Consider the following 25997-nt stretch of genomic DNA (forward strand, 5'->3'; position numbering starts at 1 on the left):
CGATTTTAAACAAGTGTGTTTAAGACCGGCTCAGGGGAATGGACTCTGGCGAGGGACATTATCCGCAACCAGGCCCCTGAGCCGGTCTTAAATGTACTTGTCTAATACCGGTCAAGCAAATATTTATTTCCATTCATAAATACCTTTGAGACAAAATGTCAAAACAAGTAAAAAGATATAAGTTTTTGTTCAAAAAGTTTACTACATGTTTTTTTAAACACCCCTCTAGCCATGTTATGGTAAGTACCGCTCGCGAGTAGTTGTAAACATCTCCATATATGGAGATAGGCACGCGTGGCACGTACTGCGCGATGTGACGCAGAACATGGCGGTGCCGGTAGTAATGTGAATTGAGGACTCTCGAAGTACGGACTTATTGGTAGTATTGCGCATGCCTAAGTATACAAATATTGAGTGACTCAGCGTGGAATGGGAGGAATATTATCGCAAGGTAAAATCTGGACTATTCCATTTCATAAGGCGAAGCCGAGTGAACTGGAAAAGTCCAGATTTTACCGAGCGATAATATTCCTCCCATTTCACAATTTAAAGCCACTCAATATTGGTTTTATATAACTGGCATATAGATCCTTGTCATTTGATATAATTTGAACTTTTATTTCAATACAAAATTGGTGAAAAATGTATTTCTCTCTTCCAAACCACCCCTTCACAAAAATGTTTGAACCCAATGCTATAGTGCTGGCTCTTTGGAACAATACGCGATATGCACAACGCGCACACCATCATGCATTTGCACACAAATAACGCGTCATTGAACAAGAATGATCGTAACTGTTCAATAGTATTTCCCCATTCCCCATGGGCGGATAGTACTTTTTGAGCACCGGCGTGTATGGCAGTAATAACAAATGACACGTGATGTGAGTTCCACCGATCAAATGACAAGGATCTGTATGTCGGTTATATAATAGAGATTGTGAACATTCAACCAATAAAAGGGTAAGGACCAGATTTCATAGGAGTCCAAATTTCACGTGACACCGAAAAAGTGTTTAAAACCAGCCAGCCAATGTTTCATCAACCATTTAAAAACACCCACGTGAGGGGCTCTTGACCAATAGGAACGGCTCAACTGTCTCAGGTATTTATGAATTGTACATAAATCTCACTTATTTGTACATAAATGTTAAATTTGGATTTGTTTTCGAAGCCTGCAGCTGATGGTGCACCTTCAATTTATATTTCATTAGCCTTAACTCCCTAGTGTCTTTTACTAAGAACAGTACCAAGTCCGCCAAAATCCATCACTGGTCCTGCTTCACATAATGCTTCAGGACCAAATCCAGTGATATCCACCACAAATCCACTACTTCTATAGGTGAAGTTTGATGGACTTGGTTCGCATGGCTTGCCTACCAAAATCCCCAAAATGGGGGAATGGACTTTGATGGAGTTGGGGAGGTTAGGGTCAGGCCAAAAAAAATAATAGTTGTGTTTTCGGTTACACTACCTACCCTATTTTGAAAGCCCCTACCCTAAATTTTTTTTTGGATAAAATGAGGAAAACCCCCTCAAAATCATCAATTACTACCTTTTACCCTTGACTACACGCAGACACCTCCATATGATACCAGTAGTACACAACAAAACATGCCGCCCAAAAAAACAATTCCCTACCTAACTTCCTTATTTTCTTATACCAAGTAATCGGGAACAGAAATATTTTTTTCTGGCCTTAGTATAGTTACATTGTATAAAAGTCAACTTTAAATTATGCTTTACACACTGTACATGTAATAGGAATTAACCGCAACTGAGTACAATTTTGAGTATGAATAATCTTTACTTGAATGAGTAATCAACCCTTAGTCAATATGGTTGTGAAAACATATGGTGGGGATAACAGCAAGGTATTAGTTTGCGGAAACACAATGTTAAAGCTATAGTCCATCATTTGCAGCCATCCGAAAAGTAACTGGCGTAAATATTGTTGATAAACATACTTGGTTGAAAGATAGTAAGGGGACTAAACTCCCTGTGAAATTATTCTTTCTGGCAAGCTGTCATTTTGAAGTAATCAACGAAAGAAGGCCTTTCCTACGGTGCGTCTTAAGATGCACCGTAGGAAAATTTCAATTTGTAGTTCAATTTGTTATTCTGCGAAGCGCGCGCAAGCATTGGCACGACGCACACGCGGTTGCTATAATTCATCGGATCAGTGCGCGTATAGCTAGAGAACGCGTCTCGGATGCTGAATTCAGGCCCAATTCAAAACATGATTCAGCAACTTTTGATTTGAAATTGAGATCCTAAGAATGCTGTTTTTCTCGGAATATACAGTTGAAGCTGAGCTGAAACTTCATCAGGTTACTTGTTCAGTGTCCTTCATTAGATTTTGAACACTTTTGTTGCTCCAAACGAACAAAATGCACAAATGATGGACTATATCTTTAAATTAATTTTTGTGTGAGTTTGTGTTAGTTCTCAGAAGAACCGGTTCGGTGTCACTTGAGTCCTAACTCACAGAAAAATGTGCACATGCAAATTTTATATCGGAAAAAATTTCATATGCAGTTTTTCAAACTGCAGGAGGTATTAAAATAACAGAAAAGATACACCTCTTGCTGATATCAACTGTGATTAGCATATGGTACATGTATGTAATTTTATATCAAATAAAAAAAAAATGGATAATAATTTGATTTATAAAAAGGTGGTCTGAAACAAATTTTTGTGAGGAGTTTAAACACTGCATGTGATATTTTCAGTCTTTTAAGTATAGACACATCGATGTTTTTTTTACACTGAATTAACTGGAAAGAGTGATAGTAAGAAAGGAGTAGAACTTTACAAGTTTAATAAATATAATATGTATGTTCCATGTGTGTATTTCAATTTTTACTCACCGTTGACATTCTGCTGTTCCAGAATGTATTTAAATATTTATTTATCTTGAATAAAACCTAAATCCTCAATCGTGATTGGTCTATCCATGGCAACAAGAATGTGATATGCCGTACCGCATGGTCCATACAGCACCACTAGTATGGCTTGCTAAACGCTTTGCAAAGATGCGCGCACTGTTCCTGCTGAACGCACATGTAACAGGATAACTGCTGAAAGGTGACCACAGTGTACGCGTTGCATCTTTACTGTGTATCAAGTTTGCTTGAAGAATTATTCGTTTTCCTATACACAGCTGATTCACACTTCACGCGGATAGGAATGCAAAGTGAATTTGACTTCGTTTGTACAAAGACATTGACAAAACGGGGAGCCGCCAACATAGGGCTGGATAGCTCAGTTGGTAGAGCACTGGAATGGCAATCCGGAGGTCACAGGTTCAAACCCCACTCCGGTCAATTTCTTTGTTCAACTTTTAAATAATTATAGTGCACCTAGTTAGTTTCCCTCAGTGGTTTCCTTGAGAATTTGAGAGTTGAAATGTGTTCAACTTCTGCGAAATCACAGCCCGAATACTTGCCTTGACGTCATAATCGGAATTCACACATTGGACTATTGTAGTGTGTCTGTGTTCAATATGGGACACAGACCCACTACATTATTCTGTATTTCACTCACATTCATGGATAAACGGTACCTGTATGTGGATGGATACAAACATATTCCTTACCTCAGATCCGTGATGGCCTTGTTCCGTTCTCGTTTCTTGGCCCACACTTTCATAGTTCCGACAGCCAGTAGACAGAACTCGCCGTTCTTCAGCCCCACGGCTAGGGTTTCCCCGTCAGGACTGTAGATGATGGATCGCGCCGATGAGCCCATGCTGACTTTAGTTGTCATTACCTTGAATAGGCGAAACAGAAAAAAACAGGGTCATCAATTTTCTATTCCGTAAAATTGTGTCTTTTTTTGGTAGATCCTGAAACATTACTGTGCATACAGTTCCCAAAAAAGTGTCCATCTGACTATTTTTGAAATAAATGCAATACCATGAAGTCAATGCTGAAAATTGTTTGTTTTGCAGAATCTCCTTATGCTTGGCCTCAACCCCTATGAGTTTCATTTCATTTTAGACACGCATCACTACACAATTATAAATTGAGCATAACAACATTTTTGGACACCGCGACCAAGTTCCATGCCTTATTCAATTTCAGTGCTGTGTTATGTAAGCTGTGTAAAATCCTGCATGTTGTGAAGAGGGCTGCAGTTGGGATTGGAATCATTTGCCTGGCTATCAGTCATCATGGCAAGACCTCAGTTTAATGCTCAAGGGCAAATGATTCCAATCCCAAACCACGTCAGCCTTTTTTCAGAGCATGCAGGATTTTACACAGCTTACATAACACAGTACTGAAATTGATCAAGGCATGGAACTTAGTCACAGGGCCTAACAATGTTGTTGTGCTCAATTGACAATTGTGTAGTGATCTGTCACTGAAATTAAATGAAACTTGTAGTGGTCGAGGCCAATGCTTAGGAGTATCTGCATAACCAAACATTTTCAAAATTGACCATGGTTTTGTAGCTATTTCAAATATAGTCAGACACACACTTTTTTGGGGACATACTGTAGAGAAACTATATATTAGCCGTTGTACACAGTTCAGGTTTGAGTTGTGGCCCATTCATGGTTCTCAGGCTCATAATCTGACTTTGGAAAACAATTCATTGCTTTACCAAATGTTTATTATTTTTATTTGGATATTGGTTTTGTGAAGGGCTAAGCCCACTTTTAGAATTTCACAAAAATGTCATCAAGTCATTTTGAAAATAGCTGACATTTTGTTCAGGTATTGTATACCTCCTTAACTTGTATATCACAAAAAGATAGGTCTTGGTACTTGCTGCTATATCAGATTCGAACCAGCCTGCCGACCCCAGCAAGCTTGGTGGTCGCGCGATCAGACGTCTGCACTAGTAAGCAGGAGGTCGTGGGTTCGAGTCCCATCTGAGTAAGCTTGTGAATTTGTCTAGCAAGCCCTAGGACAACATTGACTATACAGTGTTTATATAATACGTCAGCAAAGGGCAACAAAAATTCAAAATACCAATATAAAACTTGCGTCTTCTACATTTTGGGTATTTTGTCATTATTCTACCTCGTTACTACACTCACCATCTTCTGCGCATCCCATATCCTGATAGTACCATCATCACTAGCTGATGCAAACAGTTCCTTAGAAGGATGAGTGGCCAAGCCCCAGATCTCTCCTTCCCCATGCCCCTGTACTAACATCGTCACTTGACCGTTCTTCTCACCGATCTCGATGACTTCGCTGTCCTTGGTGCCCACTAAAATCTTGCCCTAAGCAGACACGAAATTGGCTTTTAAGTCAAGGATTTCTCAAAATACCAGAAAATGAAAGGAATTTCTCCTACAAATTATTTGAGAATAGACAAGGGACTCATTCAATCGTGTTGAATGGCCTACTAATGAGAAATGAAGGACACATTGCACACATGCACTGGTTTACTAACGGGAGTGGCTTGGAATAAACAACAAGATTTTCAACTCAACACGGTTATCTAAACAAGTATATCGAAAGGTAGCTCTTCATTAAAATGACTGGAAATATTAAGAGTTATCCCTACGCCAAAAAGAATGGTGTGCCCTACTGGAAACCTATTCGCGCATTGAAGGAGAACATTGAGATGCTTAAAATGAGCTCAGTGAATAAACATACATCCAGCATCTAGTAATGGTCAAGGAGATTACAGACTAGGGGTTTTTGAAGATTTCTCTGAATCATTAATTGGCTGTTAACCGGCCGAAACAGCCTTTGTTTTGACATCATCGTGACGTTATCATGAGTCACGTGACGTCACATTATATGCGATTTTTCTGTTGTGACCATTTTCTAGCAGAATTTGGCTAGATCTGACAGATTGGGATATATCTCCAGAACTACAGGTCCGATTGGGTTGAAAGTTAGTATGTACCTAGACTGGTATGTGATGAAAATTAACTTGACATCATGATGACGTCATCACGTGACATATGACTTCATATAAAATAAACATATTTTGAAGGCCAATATCTACAGAACTACAGGTCTGATTGGGTTCAAACTTGGTGTGTACCTAGACCGGGATGTGTTATAGATGAAATTGATGTGATGTCATGATGACGTCATCACATGACATGTGACGTCATAATTCAAAGTCCTATGAGAATGTAATCACATATTACATGCCAACATTTATTATAAACAGAACTACACATCCTTCCTGGATGGAAGTTATACTTGAAACTTTACATGTCACATGTCACAAAAAAGTCGCCGAAACAGCCCTGTGTTTGTCCACAAACATAAGTCTAGTTAGATACCATGCTTAATTGGCTCTGTCACGGACATTACACTTCATTTCACTATGCTGGAATTTCCCTCATGTTGTGCACTTTTGTCACCAAGGGCCTGATTCTGCTTGAAGTCACTAACGGTTCAACCCACCTTACATCTGCAGACAGATTTGATAACATCCATGGTGTTCCCCGTGCCCAATTGAAAGGCGCGGCATCGCTTCATTTCTTGATCCCAAAGCTTCACTGGCCCGCTGTCTTTACTCTTAGACCTGTTAATTGATAAAAGTTACACAAGTATTGGCCCAATTCTTGTTTTCTATTTCTTCCACGGTTTTTAAAGGTACATAGATCATTTGCCATTTTGTGCATTTTTTGTTTTGTTTGAAGCAACACAATTGCTCAAAATCTCAAGAGAGGTGTATAAACTTGTTGAAGTTTCAGCTGAGTGGATACTGTACATTTTGAGAAAACACAGAAAATGTATGCACAATTTTTGGGGTCTTGTAACTGAATGATGTTGCTAACACATGTAAACATTTTCACATTTGGACACATTTTCTTTATCCATCATCAGTGATTTTTTTTTTCCGAGTGACACCACTTCAGGTGGCATAACTTCACAGGGTAATTAGTACCATTCCTATCTTCGCTTCGAGCAAGGATTTTCTCTTAAAAATTGTAGGTAACGTTTCTGGGTAACTGCAAATGTTTTTTATGTGCCTTTAGGATACAACAAGACAAACACATACATGTAACTAAAATAAAGCATTCTTCAAAAGTGACGGAGGCTACATTTCTTTAGCCTTTATATTGACTGGATAAAAATAACTGTAGAATTTGACATTTGAACTCTGTCTTGGTCACTATTGAGGAGGTTCTAAGAGGTTGAAACCACTTACTCTTTCTCCTTGCCCCCTGATACAATCAAACCATCTTTCAAAGTCGTGTATAATGTGAAGACAGCGTCATTGTGAGCCCTTGAGACAACTCTGGCGAGGATGTTCTGCTTCCAGACGTACACGTCACCGCTCATTGCGCCGGTGAACGTTGTGTCATTCTGAGGGATGAAAGGACAGTTGTATTTTATCATAGATAATGGATTTTATGTGTGAATGACTCACAAATTCGGGCGATTCACAATGCAGTGTGCCATGAGTTTGCCACGGAGAGTCCATTTTTCAAGTTTCTGGTCGACAAAACATGGTCCATTTGAATGAGTGTTGGTAGACAACTTGAGCTAATATGTCATAGATTGGGGCATAGCGTTCTGCGGCCTTACAAAAAACACCATATTGATAACAAGAAAAGAAATGGGCAAACAGATACTCGAATCATACGCTTACGAAACTACTGACCGGAAAAACTAACAATTTCAAATGTCCCGCGCTGCGAGCTTGTCGACCATCTCCCACTATGCACTGGGGAAAATGAACTCTCCCTGGCAAACTCTTGGTGGCGCACTGCATTGTGAATCGCCCGAAATGCTTAACCCTTGTAGTCCTGAATGCTCCAATTTTCACATTTTACACATTTTCAGAGAGTTGAAGTGAAGGCCCAAGTGTTTTTGCAATGTTACTTGGATGGTTTCCTTCGTATCACTAGACAATGTCAACTATCCCAGAAGGAGAAAATATTTGATTTCTGGAATGTCTTCCAATTAGTGTCAAGTCTATGACATGACGCTAATAGTTTTGTGACTGAAGCATATTTTTTTTGTAGAATGAATGAAAACTGGTGTAAGCACCAACAAATTTGCCATATTTGTTAGCAAATGGCCAGGGGGGGGGGGGGAGGGGTTAAACAACCTGACTTTGGGTGTATGAACAGGAGAAAGATCACCTTTCTTGTAATAAATTTTCAGATTAGAACTTTAACATAAATCTGAATAATAAAAATTGTAAAATAATCCTTTAAGAAAATATATGTATGTCATTAAATAATTCTCTTCAGTTTGTACTCCATAAACTGGTGTTAGTTGCCATTGTTTTGCACAAAAATCAAGCTTATTGTATTTGAGCTTAGGTCAATACTCACTGATCCAAAAGCAATGGACAGCATTGTTTGCATCTTGACATCCTGGGTGTTCTGTCCGGCCGTGTTCATCAGGCCACGCTTGGCGATCAGCTCACCACCCGCCACCGTCCAGAACTTGACATGTTTCACACCGACGGTCACAAAGTCCGAGTCAGAGTCCGGTCTGAACTCGCCAATGAAGATACGTTTGGAGTGGCCAATGCTGCCTGCTACCTTGGTACCTGTGGTCATAGAACATGTGCACATTACCACACTTCAGCATTGCAGTGCCTCACAAGTCCAAGTAAATCGCAAGACAATTCTCAAGTCTGATCAGAAGCAGCAGGAATGAATAATAACAAAGGAATGCCTTTGTTATGGTCCATTTGAATAGTTTGAGTTGTGACTGGAGGACTTGTGATGAACTATGCTATTCATCCATTATTTTGCTCAGTGACAACGTCAGATGACAACATTTTACTTACATCATTCTCTGTAAAGAGCTCAGGAATTACCAATCTTATTTATTTTTTTCGGCAGATGTCTTGCACACGCTTAAAGGTTTTTGGTTCTTGTGTCTTGATATTCGGTTTTTAAGATGTTAAGATCGTTTTCGGTTTGGATTCGGTTTGTATCTCTAATGTTTCGGGTCGGTTTGGCCTGGTCAAGCCGCCCGATGCACATCATTAGATCAGGGGCAATTTGATGAAACAATTATGCACTAAAATTAACTATGCATTAAAACTATTTGGTTATTAAAAAAAAGGTTACCAGCCAATCATCAAGCCATGAACATTGCTGGTAATTGGTACTCTAACATTTTTGCTAAGCAAAAAACTTGATTAGTAGTAATTCATGCTAAGTAGTTACATGAAATTGGCTCTTAGTCAGAAAGTAAGCAAAATAGCCTCATAAACAAACCTTGTTGCCATCTCCATACAGCTACAGAGTGATTATCATCAATGCCCACCGTTAGCAGCAACTTCCCTGTAGCACTGAAGTTGACCGAGCACACTCCCTTGGTGTGGAATCCCTTGATGATGGACAGCGTCTGCTTAGTAGTAGCATCCCAGACATTGACAGCTGGCGTAGCTCCGATCTGACCGCTGGCGACGACGTTCTTGTGCTTGGGGTGTTGGTTGACTGTTAGGCAGATAATGTCATCGGTGTGTTCTAGATAGAAGCTCTGGGTGCCTGCCAGAGAAGGTAGGAGAGATGACATTGTGAGGTTGAGAAAAGTCAGTTGTGCAGTATTTAAAGGCATATCGGGTCATTCAAAATCTAAAGAAGATTGTTCAAAACCTAACTTGTTGAAAGTTCAGCTCAGTGGATATTACACTTTTGGAGAAAACAGTGAAAAATCTTGCACAACCTTTTGATCACGAAACATGATTTTGTCAATAGAACTCTTTATTCCAAAAATCTGTCCATTGGCTGATCGTTGGAAATCCCCTACACTTCTTGATTTCTTCTAAATGACAGCAAGCCAGACGGAATATTTCACGGGATGTTTAGAGCAGTGCGATCTTTAATTCCAAGTAAGCCTGTTTGATAATAATTTGGTAGGTTACTTTTGGGATAAATGCAAATAATCCTATACACCTTTTAGTTCTTTTCCCAAAACTGAAGTATAGTGGTATATAAGGAGGTACAGAAGGAATAAAGCACCAAGGCTGTATTAACTGAGTACAAGTTTTCTCTTGTCGCTAACAAACCGTTTATAACCCTTCTCTTGTCGCTGGCAAACCATTTATAACTTATACCTTGACATTGGTAAAACTGTTTACAACTTTACCGTTGACATTGGTTAACCTTTTACAACTTTTGCCTTGTCAGTAAACCATATACAACTTTTCTCTTGACACTGGTAAACCTTTTACAATTTTTCCTGTGGCTTTTATAAACTTTTTCTCTTGTTATTGGTAAACCATTTATAACTTTTCTCTTGTCATTAGAAAATTGTTTAAAACCTTTTTCTTGTCGTTTGTAAACCATTGATACCTTTTCTCTTGTCATTGGTAAACCATTTACAACTTTTCCCTTGACATTGGTAAACCGTTTATAACTTCTCTCTTGTCATTGGTAAACCGTTTTTAACTTTTCTCGTCATTGGTAAACTGTTTATAACTTTTCTCGTCATTAATAAAACGTCTGTGAATGTCAAACCCACCCACCTGATGCTATATTCTGTACAATGCAGGCTCCTGCAGCGTGATAGATAATATCTGCTCCGTCATTGAGGTAAAGGAGATTATTACGACAATCAAAGCCTCGGTAGCCATGGATATGTCGCAGTGACAGATCCTGCAGTGACAGAGCGAAAGAAAAGAGGAGAGTGTTTAGAATTGAGGCTAAAATTCATTTTGGTAGATTTTTTTTGCAGGACTAGTCATCAACCAGTCAATGACTACTCATCCTTAGCCTTTTGACAAGGCCATTGTGACTACTGAATGCAGCACCCAATGGTGCAGCCATCAAGTGAGTTGAGCGGAGGCCAAGTGATCAAGTCATCAGGGCCTTTTCAAATAAGATATATTCCTGAGTCACTAGTGAATTATTGATTAGGGAATAATCGGTCAATTTTAAGCAAGTACGTTTAAAACCGGCTAGGGACCTGGGGCCAATTTCATAGAGCTGCTTAAGCACAAAATTTGCTTAAGCACAAAAATGTCTTGCTTAATAAAATCAGGTTACCGGCCAAAACTCCATGCGATTGTTATGCTAAGTAAACAACAGCTAAATACCAGTCACAAGCAATGTACATCACATAGAGTTTTGGCCGGTAACCTAATTTTACTAAGCAATGTTTTTTCGTGCTTAAGCAAATTTTCTGCTTAAGCAGCTCTATGAAATTGGGCCCTGGATGTGGATATTGGCCTGAGCTGGAACTCATCAATACCTTTTCAGTAAAAAAAAAATATCAAAATAAGTTTTAAAAAACCCGGTTTTCTTCATATTTTGTGAAAACACCCCTCTGGCCATGTCTATGGTATACAGGGTGGTTAAAAAAAAAGGACACCCACTTTTGACAGCAATTTTCACCTATTTTTAAAAATTATTTTTTCACTGTCGAGTAGCTATTCAAGTACTGGCCTTTAAGCAAATGTGACGAAAAAAATCGTTGCACTTGCTCATTTTGTCGTTGAGCTATGCTAATTTGAATATTTCATGTGCGAAAACTAGTTTGTCCACGAAGATATACATTGCCTTCGCTTGACTGAGCTCAGCTATTGGAGCTTTATTTGAAAGGGCATGACATTTGATTGTTGTTATGTAATGTTATGCAACAATGAACTAAGCCGACAGCTCATTGAAGAGATGATCTTAACACTGACATAAATAATTGGCCAGCTTCAATGAAAGTTACCAGGGCAAAATATATTTTGGAAGTTTTTAAATTTTTTTTATGAACTACGAAAAGTCCAATTTACATAGAATAACCCGTGGACAAGACAGATTTTGGTGACTTGTATTCAAATTAGCATAATATCACTATTTTTGCGACTTTTACTAAGCTTTTTTCACCATGCATGATTAAAGGCCTATACTTTACTACTATGTGAAAAAACATTTAAAACAAGTTTATTAAGTAGGTGGAAATTGCTGTCGAAAGTGGGTGGCCTTTTTTTTAACCACCCTGTATGTGCCTTGTGCGCGTAGTGCTAAACATTCCCTCATAGCAGCGCGTACTGCCCGATGTGGCGCAGAACGCAGCAGTGTTTTACCAGCGGTTTAACACCACCAACGTGAGGGGCTCTCGACCAACAGGAATGGGTAAACTTTCTCAGGTATTTATGAATAAAGTTTAATGTCAAGAATTATTCTGTGCAACCAAGACTCGTGATCTGACCTGTGATTGCACAATGATTGACTTGACTACTTTCATCTTTTGTGGGAAGGGCTCTCATATCACCAGCACAGGTTAATTCTTAAGTGTTCATCTCAGCAAACTAACCTCAACTTGTGACGGTCGTTTCTTCTTGCCAGTGTCTGCGTCTGCTTTCTTGACCTTGGGTGGTTTGGGACCTCCTCTGCTTACACTCGGCCTATCATCATGTGAGTGAACAGTACACAGATTGGATATTGTTCCAGCTCATTTATATGAAGGAGCCATGTCATTGGTCAACAATCCATCATTTAACAGACATGAATATTAATACTCCAACCAACAAGCTCAAAAAGTACAAGTAGTTGTATTTTTTTGAAAAAATTGCAAAATAAAACTAGAGATTTGGCATTTGTTTTATGCGACAAATGCAGGGTGATTGAGTGTGACACTGCTTTGTTGTGCGTTGTTTTAGTTCAGTTGTGAGTAAGTCTTCGTAAAAACAGCACAAATAATGATATTCAGACTATTTGTTTTCAGTTTGTGCATTTTGACCCAAGGCATTAAAAGGCAATTTTTTTTCAAAAACAATCACCCCACATCATTTTAACGCCACATATGTCTTTTAAGCACTGCCAAGAAAAGTGTAGTTTTTAAAGAAAACGTCACATTTCGGACAAACTTCTGCAATGAAGAGTGACTCACGTGTCATCTTCCTGCATAGTTTGCTGGTCAGGCTTGACTCCCGTCTTCTCTCTGAGAGGGTTGGTGTAGGTCTTGGAGGCATAGTCTATAGTGGTCTCCCGTTGCACATCACTGTCATATCCTGACAGAAAAACAAAGGAATAAATATCAGGGATTAAAGGGATATCCCACAGGGTTGGAATCAATCATCACAAGTTATCACAAGTCAAACCAAAAGTATATCACAAGTCAATTACAAGTTCATCACAAGTCAATCACCAGTCAGTCACAACTCAATCACAAGTCCATCACAAGTCAATCACAAGTCAAACACCAGTCATTCACAAGTCCATCAAGTCCATCACAAGTCCATCACAAGTCCATCACAAATCAATCACAAGTCCATCACAAGTCCATCACAAATCAATCACAAGTCTATCACAAGTCCATCACTTGTCAATCACAAGTCAATCACAAGTCAAACACAAGTCAATCACAAGTCAATCACAAGTCAATCACAAGTCAGTAACAAGTCAGTTCCAAGTCAATACAAGTCAATCATAAGTCCATCACAAGTGAATCACAAGTCAATTACATGTACGTCAATCAAGTCACATACATGTGGTATTCAAGAGAAAAAAGACATTCCTGTGTCATGGTTCATCCACTGTTACAATAATGACCTGTCTTGTGAGTTGTGACTGATAACAGCATTCTAAAACCCAGAAAATGTGTTTTTCTTGTCAGAATGCTCAGAGCAAGTAGTGTTCCTAGGTTGTTCTAATCTTGTATGAGCTGTTTCTGAGTTTGCATGTGGGTAAACCTCTTCTTGTTAGAAGTGTCTGTAATGTAATGGCTGCAATTTAATACTGCTGTAGTAATTGTTATAACTTACCCTCGGTTCAGACAGGCCTGCTAGAGTCGCGCCGATCCAAATTAAAGGCAAAATTTAAATTAAGTACATGAAAGGTTTGACGTCTGAAACAAATCGGAGCGACTAGACGCGCCAGATGGCGAAAGATGGATGGTCGGAATCGTTCAGAACGACTCAGGAGCGACTTGGTTTCAGACATCGCTCCAGTCATGAGCCGAACTCAATGCAAATGTATGTAAATGTATGTAAATAAATAGTGACCTTCAAAAATAAGGACTGCAGGCGATGTGTTTAACGCGCAACACAATGCTTATAATTTAAAAGTTTTCTTTTTGCAGATTTAATCCTATCAAATACGAGATTTTGATGTCATGTTACAGAGCAAAAGCTTACAATAAATGTACGTCCCACTATCGCCCCAATACAACACAAGATATCTGTACACTTTTTTAAAGCGGAAAACCGAGACTTCCAGTTTCCATGTTGTACAGGCACGGTGCAGTCTTGAAATACAAATTGTTCGTACGTGCGGTGACGTGCAAGAGATAAGCGAGCGCACATGGCATACGCAGCCTGTCTTCTTCGATACGCGCGTACTTAGCGCAGTACGCTCTCAATCAGCGTTGCGTCGATTACGTATTCTACACGGCCAGGCGTTTGCAAAGAGAAGGAACGTGGACGCAGCCCATGCATCGACGCTGCACAATGCCGGCTTGTTGCTAAGATCCCGTGTTTGTTGGTTTGTACACAATACTCCAATGTATTAAGTTCGCCTGTCTGAAACCAAAATTCTAATAAGGTCGACATGGAGTCGCTCGTAATCTATTTGGTTCGGCGCGACTCTGGAACTCCTGTCTGAACCGGGGGTTATCCCCCCCCCTCACTTATCCCCCCAATCACTTGGGATCAAGTTTAATGTTGATTTTAGTTACTGGCTGCAATTTCACTGTTGACTATGATGACCTTCACAATACATTTTCCTTTGCATTACGAAAAAGAAAACCTAACAATTTACAAGAAAAAAAAATCCTCCAAATTGCCTGCAATGAATTTGCAGGTCCCCCTGCATAATTATGTTTACCATATTTATCCACCATAACAGAAACCAAAGAAATCCCTATAAAGTGCTCAGTCAAATATTGTACTGAAAAATGCATTCCAAGTCAGTGAAGGAATTCAACATAATTTGACTTCGCATACCATCTTCTTCCGAATCAGTGTCAGAGTCATCACTTTCTCCATGAACATTATCCCGAGTCCCCGGCATGTCATGTGACCACACCATCAATGCCGTATCGGCTCCACCCACTGACACTAACGCTTTGTCGTCGTAAGTCCATCGGACGTTGGTCACATGGGCACTGTGACCGACATACTTCTTGAACTTGGCGTTCTTGCCCTGTATCATCAGCAAAAAATAGAGGAAAATGACGAAGCGTTGTTTTTCAGTAGATAAAACTTGTTGATTATTTCTCTTTCTCTTTTGATTTACCAAGTGTTTTTGTTTACTTACCGAAGCTGGCCAGTGGAACAACTTGACGTAGCCAAAGTCATCACCCGTGGCTAGGATAGTCTTATCATGCGACAGTGAGCTGGCGTTAACATCCGTCACGTCACTCTTTGATGGCCAGATTCCCGTACAGGTGTGGCCTAGGACGCAAGTCCATGTTGCCCATCCCTGGGACTCAATCTGGGCGTTACGGAGGGCCTGGCGCTTACCCCGGGGCGCCTCGAAGAACAACTGCTCCTTGGCTCCAGAGTTCATCATCAGAAGTTTGCCTGAGGTTGGGTACCAGACATTTGAAAACTAATCAAAAGATGGCAAGTTTGTTCACATATTTTGCCCTGACCAATTTTCAACACACTTTTTGTAATTTGGTCATCTGCAACCCTCTTCTAGTTTGCTTTTGCACACAAATTGGTTTGCCCTGCATGAGTAGACTGGTTCCCAGGCACTGCATTATCAATCCTAAAGAGGAGGGAACCAGTCTACCCAGTGCAAACTGAAGCATTGTCAGGTATTGTGGAAAATGGTGCAGTACTTATTCCATAACTAAACATTGGCAGTTTTTTAGGTGATGTCTCATTGAAACGAGAATAACTTGTATTGCTAGAAAAATTGTTTTAAAACTCACAAAAATCTATTTTTTTCTGGGTGAAACTTGAAAATAGCACAGCCTGTACATCTTAAGAGCTTGGAACAATCAAAATATTAGGCTCTGAATCTTTAGTTTGATTTGTTACTTTTAGCCTTGAAATAGCTCATTTACCACAACTTCAAAACACAAAAGCCGTCGGATTCTGTCCACAACTTCAGGAAAGTTAAGGTTTCAATTAATACGTCATGGAGCGTACCGTTCACATCCCAGTCCGTGTGCGTGACGTAACTGGAGGATCCTTTACAAGTTCCAACTCGCTTAGTATTCAAGACACTGTAGATATCAATGTAGTTATCATGTGAGGCCACTGCAAGATACTTCCCCGAATCTTGAAGGAAAAAATAGGAGTGGTGCATTGGTAAAAATCACAAAGTTTGCACATTTTTAGGTACAAAAAAGAATCACGGAAAAGTCTGCAAATGAAAGAATGCGTTGGAAAGAAAAGCTACAAATCATCAATCGCAAGGGTATAGAATTATATAAGATTTGCACATCTTAACATCTAAGACTACTAGTTTCAGGGCCAAAAAAGAGCTTTCTATCATCATTTAACTTTGTGTCTTTTTTGGCTGTACATTAACCGTGTGAAGACATAGTAAGCACTTACTTGGGGAAAATTTAACATCCGATATTTCTTCTTTCCTGTGATGGAAGCCTGCAATGTCGTCTAAAGTGTCACCATTCACAACAGAGAAACTACCTGAAAAGCAAAATAAAACAAATACTTTTCAAGAAAAATCTGTCACCACATTCAAATACTCTGATCTTTTATAGCCAAACGGATACTAAATGTTAGGCATTTTTGTTGAACGTCGAAACCATCCCAAGTCCTCAAAAATCCACCACTGAACAGGAAAAAGAGGCACATTCTTAAAAATTGAAAGAGAAAGTTCTTTGGCATAGGGTCACCTTTAAAGCAGGCATGCAACTGGGAAATCACAAAAAAAGAGGAAATTCACATTTTTCCCAGACTTTGTACAGTGTTTTTCTATTTTTAATGGCACACATGGGAAGTAAAAAAAGAGGAAATCAGCTGATCCGAGGAAAAGTTGCATGCCTGTTAAAGGCATAGTCCATCATTTGTAATGTGTGCATTTTGTTCGTTTGAAGCAACAAAAGTGATCAAAATCTAAAGAAGGGTGCTGAACAACTAACCTGATGAAGTTTCAGCTTAGCTTCAGCTGTATATTTTGAGAAAAACAACATTCTAGGATCTCGATTTCAAATCAAAAGTTGCTGAATCATGTTTTGAATTGGGCCTGAATTCATCGTCCGAGACATGTTCTCACTGAGCCGATTGCAGCTACGCGATGTTGCGCACTGATCCAACATTGTAGCAATCGCGCGCGCGTGTGCGTCGTGTCAACACTTCGCCGAATAAAAAAATGAACTACTAACGGAAATTTCCAACGGTGCTTCTTAAGAAGCACCGTTGGAAAGGCCTTCTTTCGTTGATTTCTTCAAAATGACAGCTTGCCAGAAAGAATAATTTCACAGGGAGTTTAGTCTCCTTACTATCTTTCAACCAATTATGTTTTTCAACAATAATTACGCCAGTTACTTTTTGGATAGCTGCAAATGATGGACTCTGGCTTTAATGAATCACAGTAAACGCATTCCGGAGAGTCCAATGGATGTTTTAAAAACTTCGGCTATGTTTCTGGATTTGAACACGTCCTACAACTGTGTCTCTCACCATCTTTGAATCCAACAGCTAGAGCTTTTCCATCTGGAGAGAAATCACAGCATCTAGCTCCACCCTTCAATCTCCGAACATTCAGCATCTTATGGTCGGGTCCCAGGTCCCATAGCCTGACGGTCTCGTCATCGCTGACTGTGGCACAGATGCTCTTAGAGGGGTGGGTTGCCAGACCCCAGATCTCGGTTTCCATGTGTCCCTGTGTGAAACGAGTACCAATGCATATTGTTGAAAATGATATCTCTGAAATTAGATATGACATTCAAAATATGTTTTAGGCATGCATACAAACACATTGCCACCAATCACCTGACACTCATAGAAAGACTGTACAGACCTGTGGTTAACCCAAACTCCCTAGGCCTTTTTGCTAATCCTGCAAAATCCTCCAATTGGCCTTATGGCAAAAATAGCATAGCCTCAATCCTGCAAATTCCTCCATTATTTCTTGAATATGGTCTGTGGAGAGGTGACCACTGCATGAATCCTGCAAAATCCTCCGGCTATGACTGTCAATAGGCTGAGGCAGTGACATCCTTGAGCAGTGCGGAGGATTTCAAGTATAATCAAGGCCTATATTTATGCATGGCTGAGCATAAACAACACAAGGTCCGGCCCAAGACCTTGACACAGTGCGTACTCCGAAATCCGCAACGCACTTTTGCCATGTAACCTCAATCCTGCAAATTCCTCCAATTTGCAAAAAGGATTTTTGAGGATTTGGGATGGTTAGGCCAAAAAAAAAAAGTATTCGGTCTCTGGTCAGCGCGCGCGTCGATTTTAATCATGCGCGTCAACCTTTTTTTTTTTCCAAAATGTTCCGCGGTAGCTCCAACAGCGCCCTCTATTGCCGCACCTCCTCATTTTTTTTTTACCAAAGAGCACCAAGGAATGGGAAATTGCACCAAGGCAAATGATTGAGAGCACCAAGGCAAATTATGTAGGACACCAATGTACATGAGGACACCCAAAAAGCAAAATAGTACCCCCCACCTTGTCTGTACAATCCAAGCTTGAAGAAAAAAAAAAGGAAAAAAAAAAAAAAAGCCGCGTCCCTGCGTCAATTCCGGAACTTTGGTCTGACCAGAGACCGAATATTTTTTTTTTTTGGCCTTAGGGTTATTAGAAGTAAAAATCAGTCTCGTGTGCTCACATGTGAACCCATATACAGTGTGTCCTAAACACAGATCACTCTGATCACCAAGTGCCACATAGCTTTGCATCCTGTAACTTTCTAGCAAGTTCGATCAGGAACTACAGGTAACCATAGTTCGCCTAACTCTGATCAAACGCTGGTTATGCTAGGTTCACACATTCCCGATTTTTAATTCTTGAGTAAATCGGGAATGGTTCTTGGCTGCCTCGGGATGATTCTGTTAGTTTGGTGAAAGATCAATCAAGATCGGGAAGCACCCTGACAATTTTAGACATGTTCAAAATTGTCAGGGCGATTCGGGAACCAATTTCAATTCTTGGATTATTCTTGTTGTATTCGTAACTAATTCTGGACGTTCTTACAGCATTCTGGATATTCTTACAGCATTCTTAAAAGTTTCGTAGAGTTATTTTGTTGGTGTTAACAGTCCAGAATCATGCCGAATCATTACGAATGTATCAAGAAATGAATGAATATTATAAGAATACCTTACAAATACACTATATCGGCATAATTCTGGGTCATTTTGGATGATTCTGGTGTTATTCGTATTCTATTCTAAACAAAATCACTACAATTCGTGTTTATTCTGCACTAAAATCACAATCATTCGGCTTGATTCAGTCTGATTCGGCTTCCAATTCATACTTAGTCCTTGATTGTTTCTGTTGCATTCTTAAGTTATTCTTACAAACAACGATTCGGGGCTAATTTCTCCCGATGCCAACAAGAATTGTTATTTGGGATAGATCGGGTATTCGTGGCAATAATTCGGGAATGTGTGAACCTAGCATTAGTCAATAATGGTTGGACTAGTCTAGACTAATGTTGTGCATCAGGTCGTGTTGACCAGGCCAAACCAACCTGAAACATTATAAATATAAACCGAATCCGATCTGAACTCCCAAAATCCGACCTGACCCGACCCGACCTGACAAAAATTCAAGACCCAAACCAAACCAACCCGAAAAAAACCCTGAAATCTGGCTTGGGCAAGCGTGTCCTCTTTTTGTGCCTGAACTTACCCTGGTCACGTCGAAAATATACCATATGGTACGATGGAGACTCATAACTAATACCTACTGGTGGGCCTACATGTTATAGACTATGAGTGATAGACCACAAACCACATGCACAGTCACGCTGTGGGTTGACGTTGGTTGTAGCTGTCATAGTAAGTCTGCAATAATATTGCACTGCATGAATTTCCTAACTGTTTTGGTTTATTTCGGTTTATTTCAGGTTTTTCACAAGATGGCTGAACCGACGCAACCTAAAAATCGTCAATGCAAAACGGAAACCGAAACCAACTGAAATGATGGAAAAACCGACAAGACCCGACCTGAAGTCAGTTTCGGATTGGGTCGGGTTAGTTTCGGTGTGGGTTTTCACAACATTATTCTAGATGATTATTTGTGACCAGCCTAATGAGGTTGTTCCATTGCTTTTCACAAATAGCCGCGTGCATTACAATGCACAGCAGGAAGCCAGGACCAAGGAGTTTGTGATGATGTTTTGTTCGCGCATCACTATTAATGTACCAGCGTAATTAGGTCACAAATCTGCTAGAAGAAGTTGACCAATGGTTTTGAGCGATCTTGCTCTTGGATGACAGGCATATACATCTTGACAATGACATGTTTGCTTGCTTACCTGGACCAGTATCCTGACTGGACCACTCTTCTCAATCTCCATCACCTCGCCGTTTTTCGTCCCCGCTAGGATGTGACCGTGACCCAGAATGACTGATCGGATGGACGGGTTGTCGTCAAGGAGGACTCCCCGTGTCCCCTGGGCCAGGCTAGTCCTCCTGATGGGGTAGGATTTCAGACAACGTTCGATGGACTCATCCCAGAGGGATACTACACCATCCTTGCCTCCGGTGACAAAACCCTGGATAGAGAGAAGTGAAGTCAGACTGGAGGTCTGGGGCTAGATATCTTGGAGCTAGTTAGCAAAGAAATTAGCTAAGCATAAGTGGCTAAGGGTCGATGTCATGGTCCTCCTAACTGGTTTGCAGAAAACTTGTGCTAACAACGGCAAAATCTGTGCTAACCTTAAGCATTTTTACAGTGTTAATGTTGGGTTACGATCGGTGGATTTCTGCTATTGATCGATCAAGCAGAAATGCAATAATGTGACTGGTTGAACCTGTAGGAAATCTCAGACTTTACTACCCTTCACAAAAACAATCCTCCAGAGACATGAATTATAAAGGAAAGGATTGACCGATGGCTGTATGATTGACCACTGGCAGCATGATCAATTAATGGCAGCGCAATCGACCGATGGCAATTGACCAATAGCGCAGCACGATCCACCGAAAGTACAGCACAATCGGGCACTTAACAGAATGGTTTCTAGTGTAGTCGCAATCTACACAAAAGTTTCCTCTGAGGTCAGTGTATTGTTTGCTGTGCTCAACTAATGCTAATTGTTACTGCAATATGGACCTAGGCTCAGTAAGCAGGAAATTATGCGCTAAGCAACTGCTGTGAAATTACACCCTTGGCCCAACAAAAAGGACCAACCTTATCGAGTGAATGCATGGCAAAGCATGGCCCCTGATGCGCACTGACAGTCCTGATGAGAGTCACGTCTTGCCAGACATAGATGCTTCCTGTCGCGCCCCCAGAGTAGGTCATCTCTGGCGAACGACTATAGGACACACACATCATGGTGTCTGGCTTGCCGACATTGCCAAATGTTCCTCGTTTGGATGTGAACCCCCCACCTGGATATGAAGGGAAAGTGTTAGGTTAGACGAAGGCTTTGGCAACTCCAGCTCAGAATCAGATACAAATCAGGATCATAACTCCACTTTTTCAAGGAATCGATTCCCATTAGGCCAAAAAAAAAAAAATAGTCGGTCTCTGGTCAGACCGAAGTTCCGGAATTAATGCGGCGACGTGGTGTTTTTTTTTTTTGGGGTGGCTTTTTTTTTTTCAAGCTTGTATTGTACAGACAAGGTTGGTACTATTTTGCTTTTTTGTGTCCTCATTATACATTGGTGTCCTCCATAATTTGCCTTGGTGCCCTTTATCATTTGCCTTGGTGCAATTTCCCCATTCCTTGGTGCTCCTTGGTACAAAACTTTGAGGAGGTGCGGCAATAGAAGGCGCTGTTGTAGCTTCCATGTTAATTTGAAACAAAAAGAAGGTTGACGCGCATGATTAAAATTGACGCGCGCGCTGACCAGAGACCGAGTATTTTTTGGGGGGGCCTTAGTATGAATTCCAGTTGCCAAAAACAATACATCTGATGCACTTCAAAACAGCTTGTATGTGATCTAGTTTAAGAGAACCTTCCTCAGTCCTGCAAAATCCTCCACTATTAAGGAGCCCAATGGTAACTTCTTGGCACTTTGTCTGGAGACATCAAGCCCCATATACATGTAGTGGGTTCCCAGCACTTTAACGAAACAAAATTCCCCGAGTTTTCTCTGATATTTCCCTGACAAATTTCCAATATTCCATGAGAATTATTTTCACTTCAACGAGGTTGCCGGGAATTCCAAAGGTGGTGTAGCAGAGCCAACTGTTGTCTGGAGAGGTGTGTAACATTCACTCTGCATAGCCAGTCAGTCAATGGACACAACTTGGCCAAATGGCACAAGATGCACCTTATGCCAAATTGGTAAAAACCTTTTCCTTCTGGATCACCTTCAAATTCCCTGTGTTTCCTGATTTTTGAATGATTTTCCCTAATTCCCTTAGTTTTCTCTGACAGCAAAAATGCAAATCTCATTTTCAAGGTTTTCCATGATTTCCAGAGCCGCCAAACAAACTGCATATTATCTCACCTGTTTGGTTCCAGAACTTGATGTGTTTCATGCCGACTGTCACCAACTTGTCCAAGTTATGAGGGTTCCATTTGATGACAAAGATCTTGTCTTTGTGTCCCCTGGTGGTGGCTAGTTTCTCTCCCTTCCGCCAGTCCCAAACTACGATGCAGTGATTGTCATCCAGACCAACGCTGGCTAGTTTCTTGCCGTCACCTGACGATGGAATTGAAAGGAAATAGGCACCACTTGCAAAAAAAACCCAAAGGATGTTGCCAATTCAAAGGATCTAAAATACAATAAATCTGAAGCAGGTTATTAAAAAACTAACCTGTCAAATTTTCAGCTCAGTAAAAAAAAAAAGGAATTTGTATCTTCATTTTTTTTCGACGCAAAGCAAGATTGTGCTGGTCTTGAACTGTTGCATTGTGAAGCGCTTTGAGACTTTGATATCAAGTGCTATTTAAGTTTCAACAATATGATTATCATTTTTGTCAACTTGTTTCATGTTCATATTATGAACCAACTATTTTGGTCACTCACCAGAGAAGTCCACAGCGCAGACACCCCTCATGTGTTGGCCTTTCAGGATGGCTTGTGACTTGGTGGTCTCAGCTTCCCAGATATGAATCGTTGGATCTCGACCAACCTGGTGAAAATGGACAACCACAAATGTCATTTGGTGTCTCCTGCAATTGGTTTAATGACTTAAGATGAGAAAATAAGAGTCCCTTTCACCCTTTTGTTTGGATTTTTCAAAAAGCTAAAACATTAAATAAAGTACTGTTAATAAGAAGTGGTAGGAACGGCAAGAGTGTTGAATGGTACCCCTCATCTTCGAGTTCTGCTGTCCAAAAGTGTATTTTCCATATAATGGGACATCTATTATTCTCAGTGACTCAGTCACTGCATAACTAAATACTTGAAAAGTTTGTTGTTTGAAAACAGTAGGCATGACTAATTCAAAAAGATTGACTGTTGAAGTCCTTTAGAACGACTCCAGAGTCTGGTGAAGTTTGCCTACCTGAAACCAAAATCTATTTGGGCTGATCTGAGTCGCTGAATATTATCATTTGGTTTGGGCAACTCTGGAATTATCATTTTCCACCTTATGTGCTTGAACCAAACGCTTCTACACATGAAAATGAAAAATTCTATCAGTAACAGAAATAATTTCCATTTTTAATGCCTAGGTTGTACAAATGTAGAGAGTAAATACAGTTCACACTACAGTGGAACGTCGCTATACTGAACACCGCTATACCGAACATTCGGCTATACCGAACATCATCCTTGGCTCCCAACTTTTGTGTACAAAACGTGCCAAACATTGTTGTTGAAAAATGTCAACTTCCCCAAGGAATAGAGGGAAAAATCACCCATGTAAGCTAAAAAAACTGTGTAATTACCTGATTCAATAATCGCACGTGTTCAAAGTCATCTTTCAGTAACTACCAAAGCATACAGGGTTAAGTTTTGCTTACGGAAATGAAAAGATGAACGGACAAGTTTGGCAAATCAGCGCACCATTTGTAAATGCCACTTCACTTTTACAATGTTCAAAAGAGGGCGCCACTAATGTGTGAAAAACCACAAGCTGGTAAGTATCGGCTTAAAATCGCTATACTGAATGATCGCTATTACGAACAATTTCTGTGGATCCTGCAATGTTCGTTATAGCGGCGTTCCACTGTACCATGTAAATCCCTAATGCAACTTACCTGGCCCGTTGCGACAATATCCTTGAGAGGGTGAATACATAGACACAGTATATCATCAGTGTGCTCGAGGTAGAATCTCTGTGTGTGAGTGTCTCGGTTGTAGACTATACCCGTAGCTGCTACATGGTAGACCACCTCACCAGCTTGCGTGTAGAACAGGTTGTTCCGACAGTCATAGCCACGGTAACTGAGACAAAAAAAGAAGAAATTGATAGGATGAACTACCTACTCGGTGCACAAATACCCCTTCAACGTTCAAGGGTAAGTAGGGGTGACATTCGAACACATAGCTGATGATGCCAGACGCTCATGTGCAGACACTATGGATTTTTGCACATTAAGGTTACTCACGTTACATTTTTGATGTACTTTTGAGTTTCCTTGGGCTGTAATTACCTTACTGAAAAGGTTTAATAACTGTTATCCCCATGGTAGATAGAGTAGACCCAGACCTACCTAAGCACCAAAGATGACATGATAAACAAGATGCACAAAATCAGTTACGTTATGAAAATGTAACGCGAGTAACCGATTTTGTGCATCTTGTTTATCATACATAACACTTTTTTCTGGATGTCAACTTTGGTGCTTAGGTAGGTCTAGGTCTACTCTATCTACCATGGGGATAACAGTTATTAAACCTTTTCAGTAAGGTAATTACAGCCCAAGGAAACTCAAAAGTACATCAAATATGTAACGTGAGTAACCGTGGAATTGCCCAGAACCAAATTAGTCGCACCTTCTTCGTGTCATACACACATAAACCAGTAAGCGCACATGGTCTGTCCTGTCCACTCTGCTCTCAAAAGTGATTCGCCCTCTCTTGTAAAAGTCTGTTGGACCTTGCTGCATTGAGCCATCAACACCAATGTGTACTCTGAGACAATGAGAGCTAGTCCCATTGAACAATGCCACAGGTGTCTCCTGCTGCATTCGGTGACCACCGACTCTGAGGCAGTTTGGCCTTGAGACTTTTGACCCGATGCATCTTGCTACAGTGAGCAGGTCTGTCATTTTGACAAGTACTGCATGGGTTTCTAGCCAAAATACCCTAGGGGTTAGGGTTTACGCCATAAAAACAGAGCCCTGGTCTGGTCCCTTGCACTCACCCATGAACAAACTCCATTCTGATTCCCTGGCTGGGCGCCTTTTGGCGTTTCTGCCCAGAATTACCCTCCTTCTTCTGCCTCTTGAGACGAGTCAGGTCTTCCTTATAGACTGGCCTGTCATAATCTATCTCTTTCTCTTTCTCAATGTCAGAGTCAAGCTCAGCGACGTCCGACAAGTCTGAGTCACTATCTTCACTGTTGGAATCAACGTAACCTGAGAGAAAAGGATGATATTGGATTATCATTTTCATTCATTTTTATTTTGCCAATTGATAAAAACAACACAAAATATATAACAGAGAAAAATACAGTACACAAAAAATACAAAAAATACCAACTTGGAAGGAACACAGATAATACAAGAAAGACAATATAACAGGACAAATTAAACCTAAGCCTGCATGGGCAAGGGCTGACAAAAGCGAAGAAAATCACTGTAGTCCTTAGAATCTGTCTTCATTAGAAAAAAATTAAGACAGGCTGGGTTTTCTGTTTAAGTCTTTGAGTACTGAAATGTGTTTTAGCCTTAACCCCTAACCTGCCAAGCATGTGGGACCACGTTACATTGCGCCACCAACACCAGTGCATAAACTGCCAATTCTGAGACAATGCCACTGCTGTATACTGGTTGGCTGCCTCAGACTCTGAGAAAGTTTAGCCTTAAGGATAGTTGTCTTGTTGGGTAATGTTACACTGGACAGGCTTCTCACTTTATCAAGTGTTGCACGTTGTTGCATTGG

At 40.4% G+C, this 25997-nt stretch overlaps 1 protein-coding gene across 1 annotated transcript in view; it reads right to left on the minus strand.

Annotated features, from left to right (window-relative positions):
• The window catches only part of LOC119740924 (echinoderm microtubule-associated protein-like 6), a 77272-nt gene that overhangs the window by 29290 nt on the left and 21985 nt on the right, over positions 1-25997 (minus strand). Inside the window, exons 11-30 of the mRNA XM_038216411.1 lie at positions 25258-25471; positions 24149-24335; positions 22971-23076; positions 22449-22643; positions 21178-21380; positions 20300-20539; positions 17488-17689; positions 16399-16491; positions 15988-16119; positions 15146-15411; positions 14833-15031; positions 12780-12900; positions 12204-12294; positions 10423-10552; positions 9170-9442; positions 8270-8490; positions 7135-7292; positions 6384-6504; positions 5048-5236; positions 3599-3771 (exon numbers count right to left, since the gene is read on the minus strand). Of these exons, the coding sequence (XP_038072339.1) occupies positions 3599-3771; positions 5048-5236; positions 6384-6504; positions 7135-7292; positions 8270-8490; positions 9170-9442; positions 10423-10552; positions 12204-12294; positions 12780-12900; positions 14833-15031; positions 15146-15411; positions 15988-16119; positions 16399-16491; positions 17488-17689; positions 20300-20539; positions 21178-21380; positions 22449-22643; positions 22971-23076; positions 24149-24335; positions 25258-25471 (3514 nt within the window). The remainder of the gene's footprint in view (positions 1-3598; positions 3772-5047; positions 5237-6383; positions 6505-7134; positions 7293-8269; positions 8491-9169; positions 9443-10422; positions 10553-12203; positions 12295-12779; positions 12901-14832; positions 15032-15145; positions 15412-15987; positions 16120-16398; positions 16492-17487; positions 17690-20299; positions 20540-21177; positions 21381-22448; positions 22644-22970; positions 23077-24148; positions 24336-25257; positions 25472-25997) is intronic.

The sequence above is a fragment of the Patiria miniata genome, unplaced genomic scaffold (genome assembly GCF_015706575.1).
Source record: "Patiria miniata isolate m_02_andy unplaced genomic scaffold, ASM1570657v1 HiC_scaffold_5, whole genome shotgun sequence".
Classification (NCBI taxonomy): Eukaryota; Metazoa; Echinodermata; class Asteroidea; order Valvatida; family Asterinidae; genus Patiria; species Patiria miniata.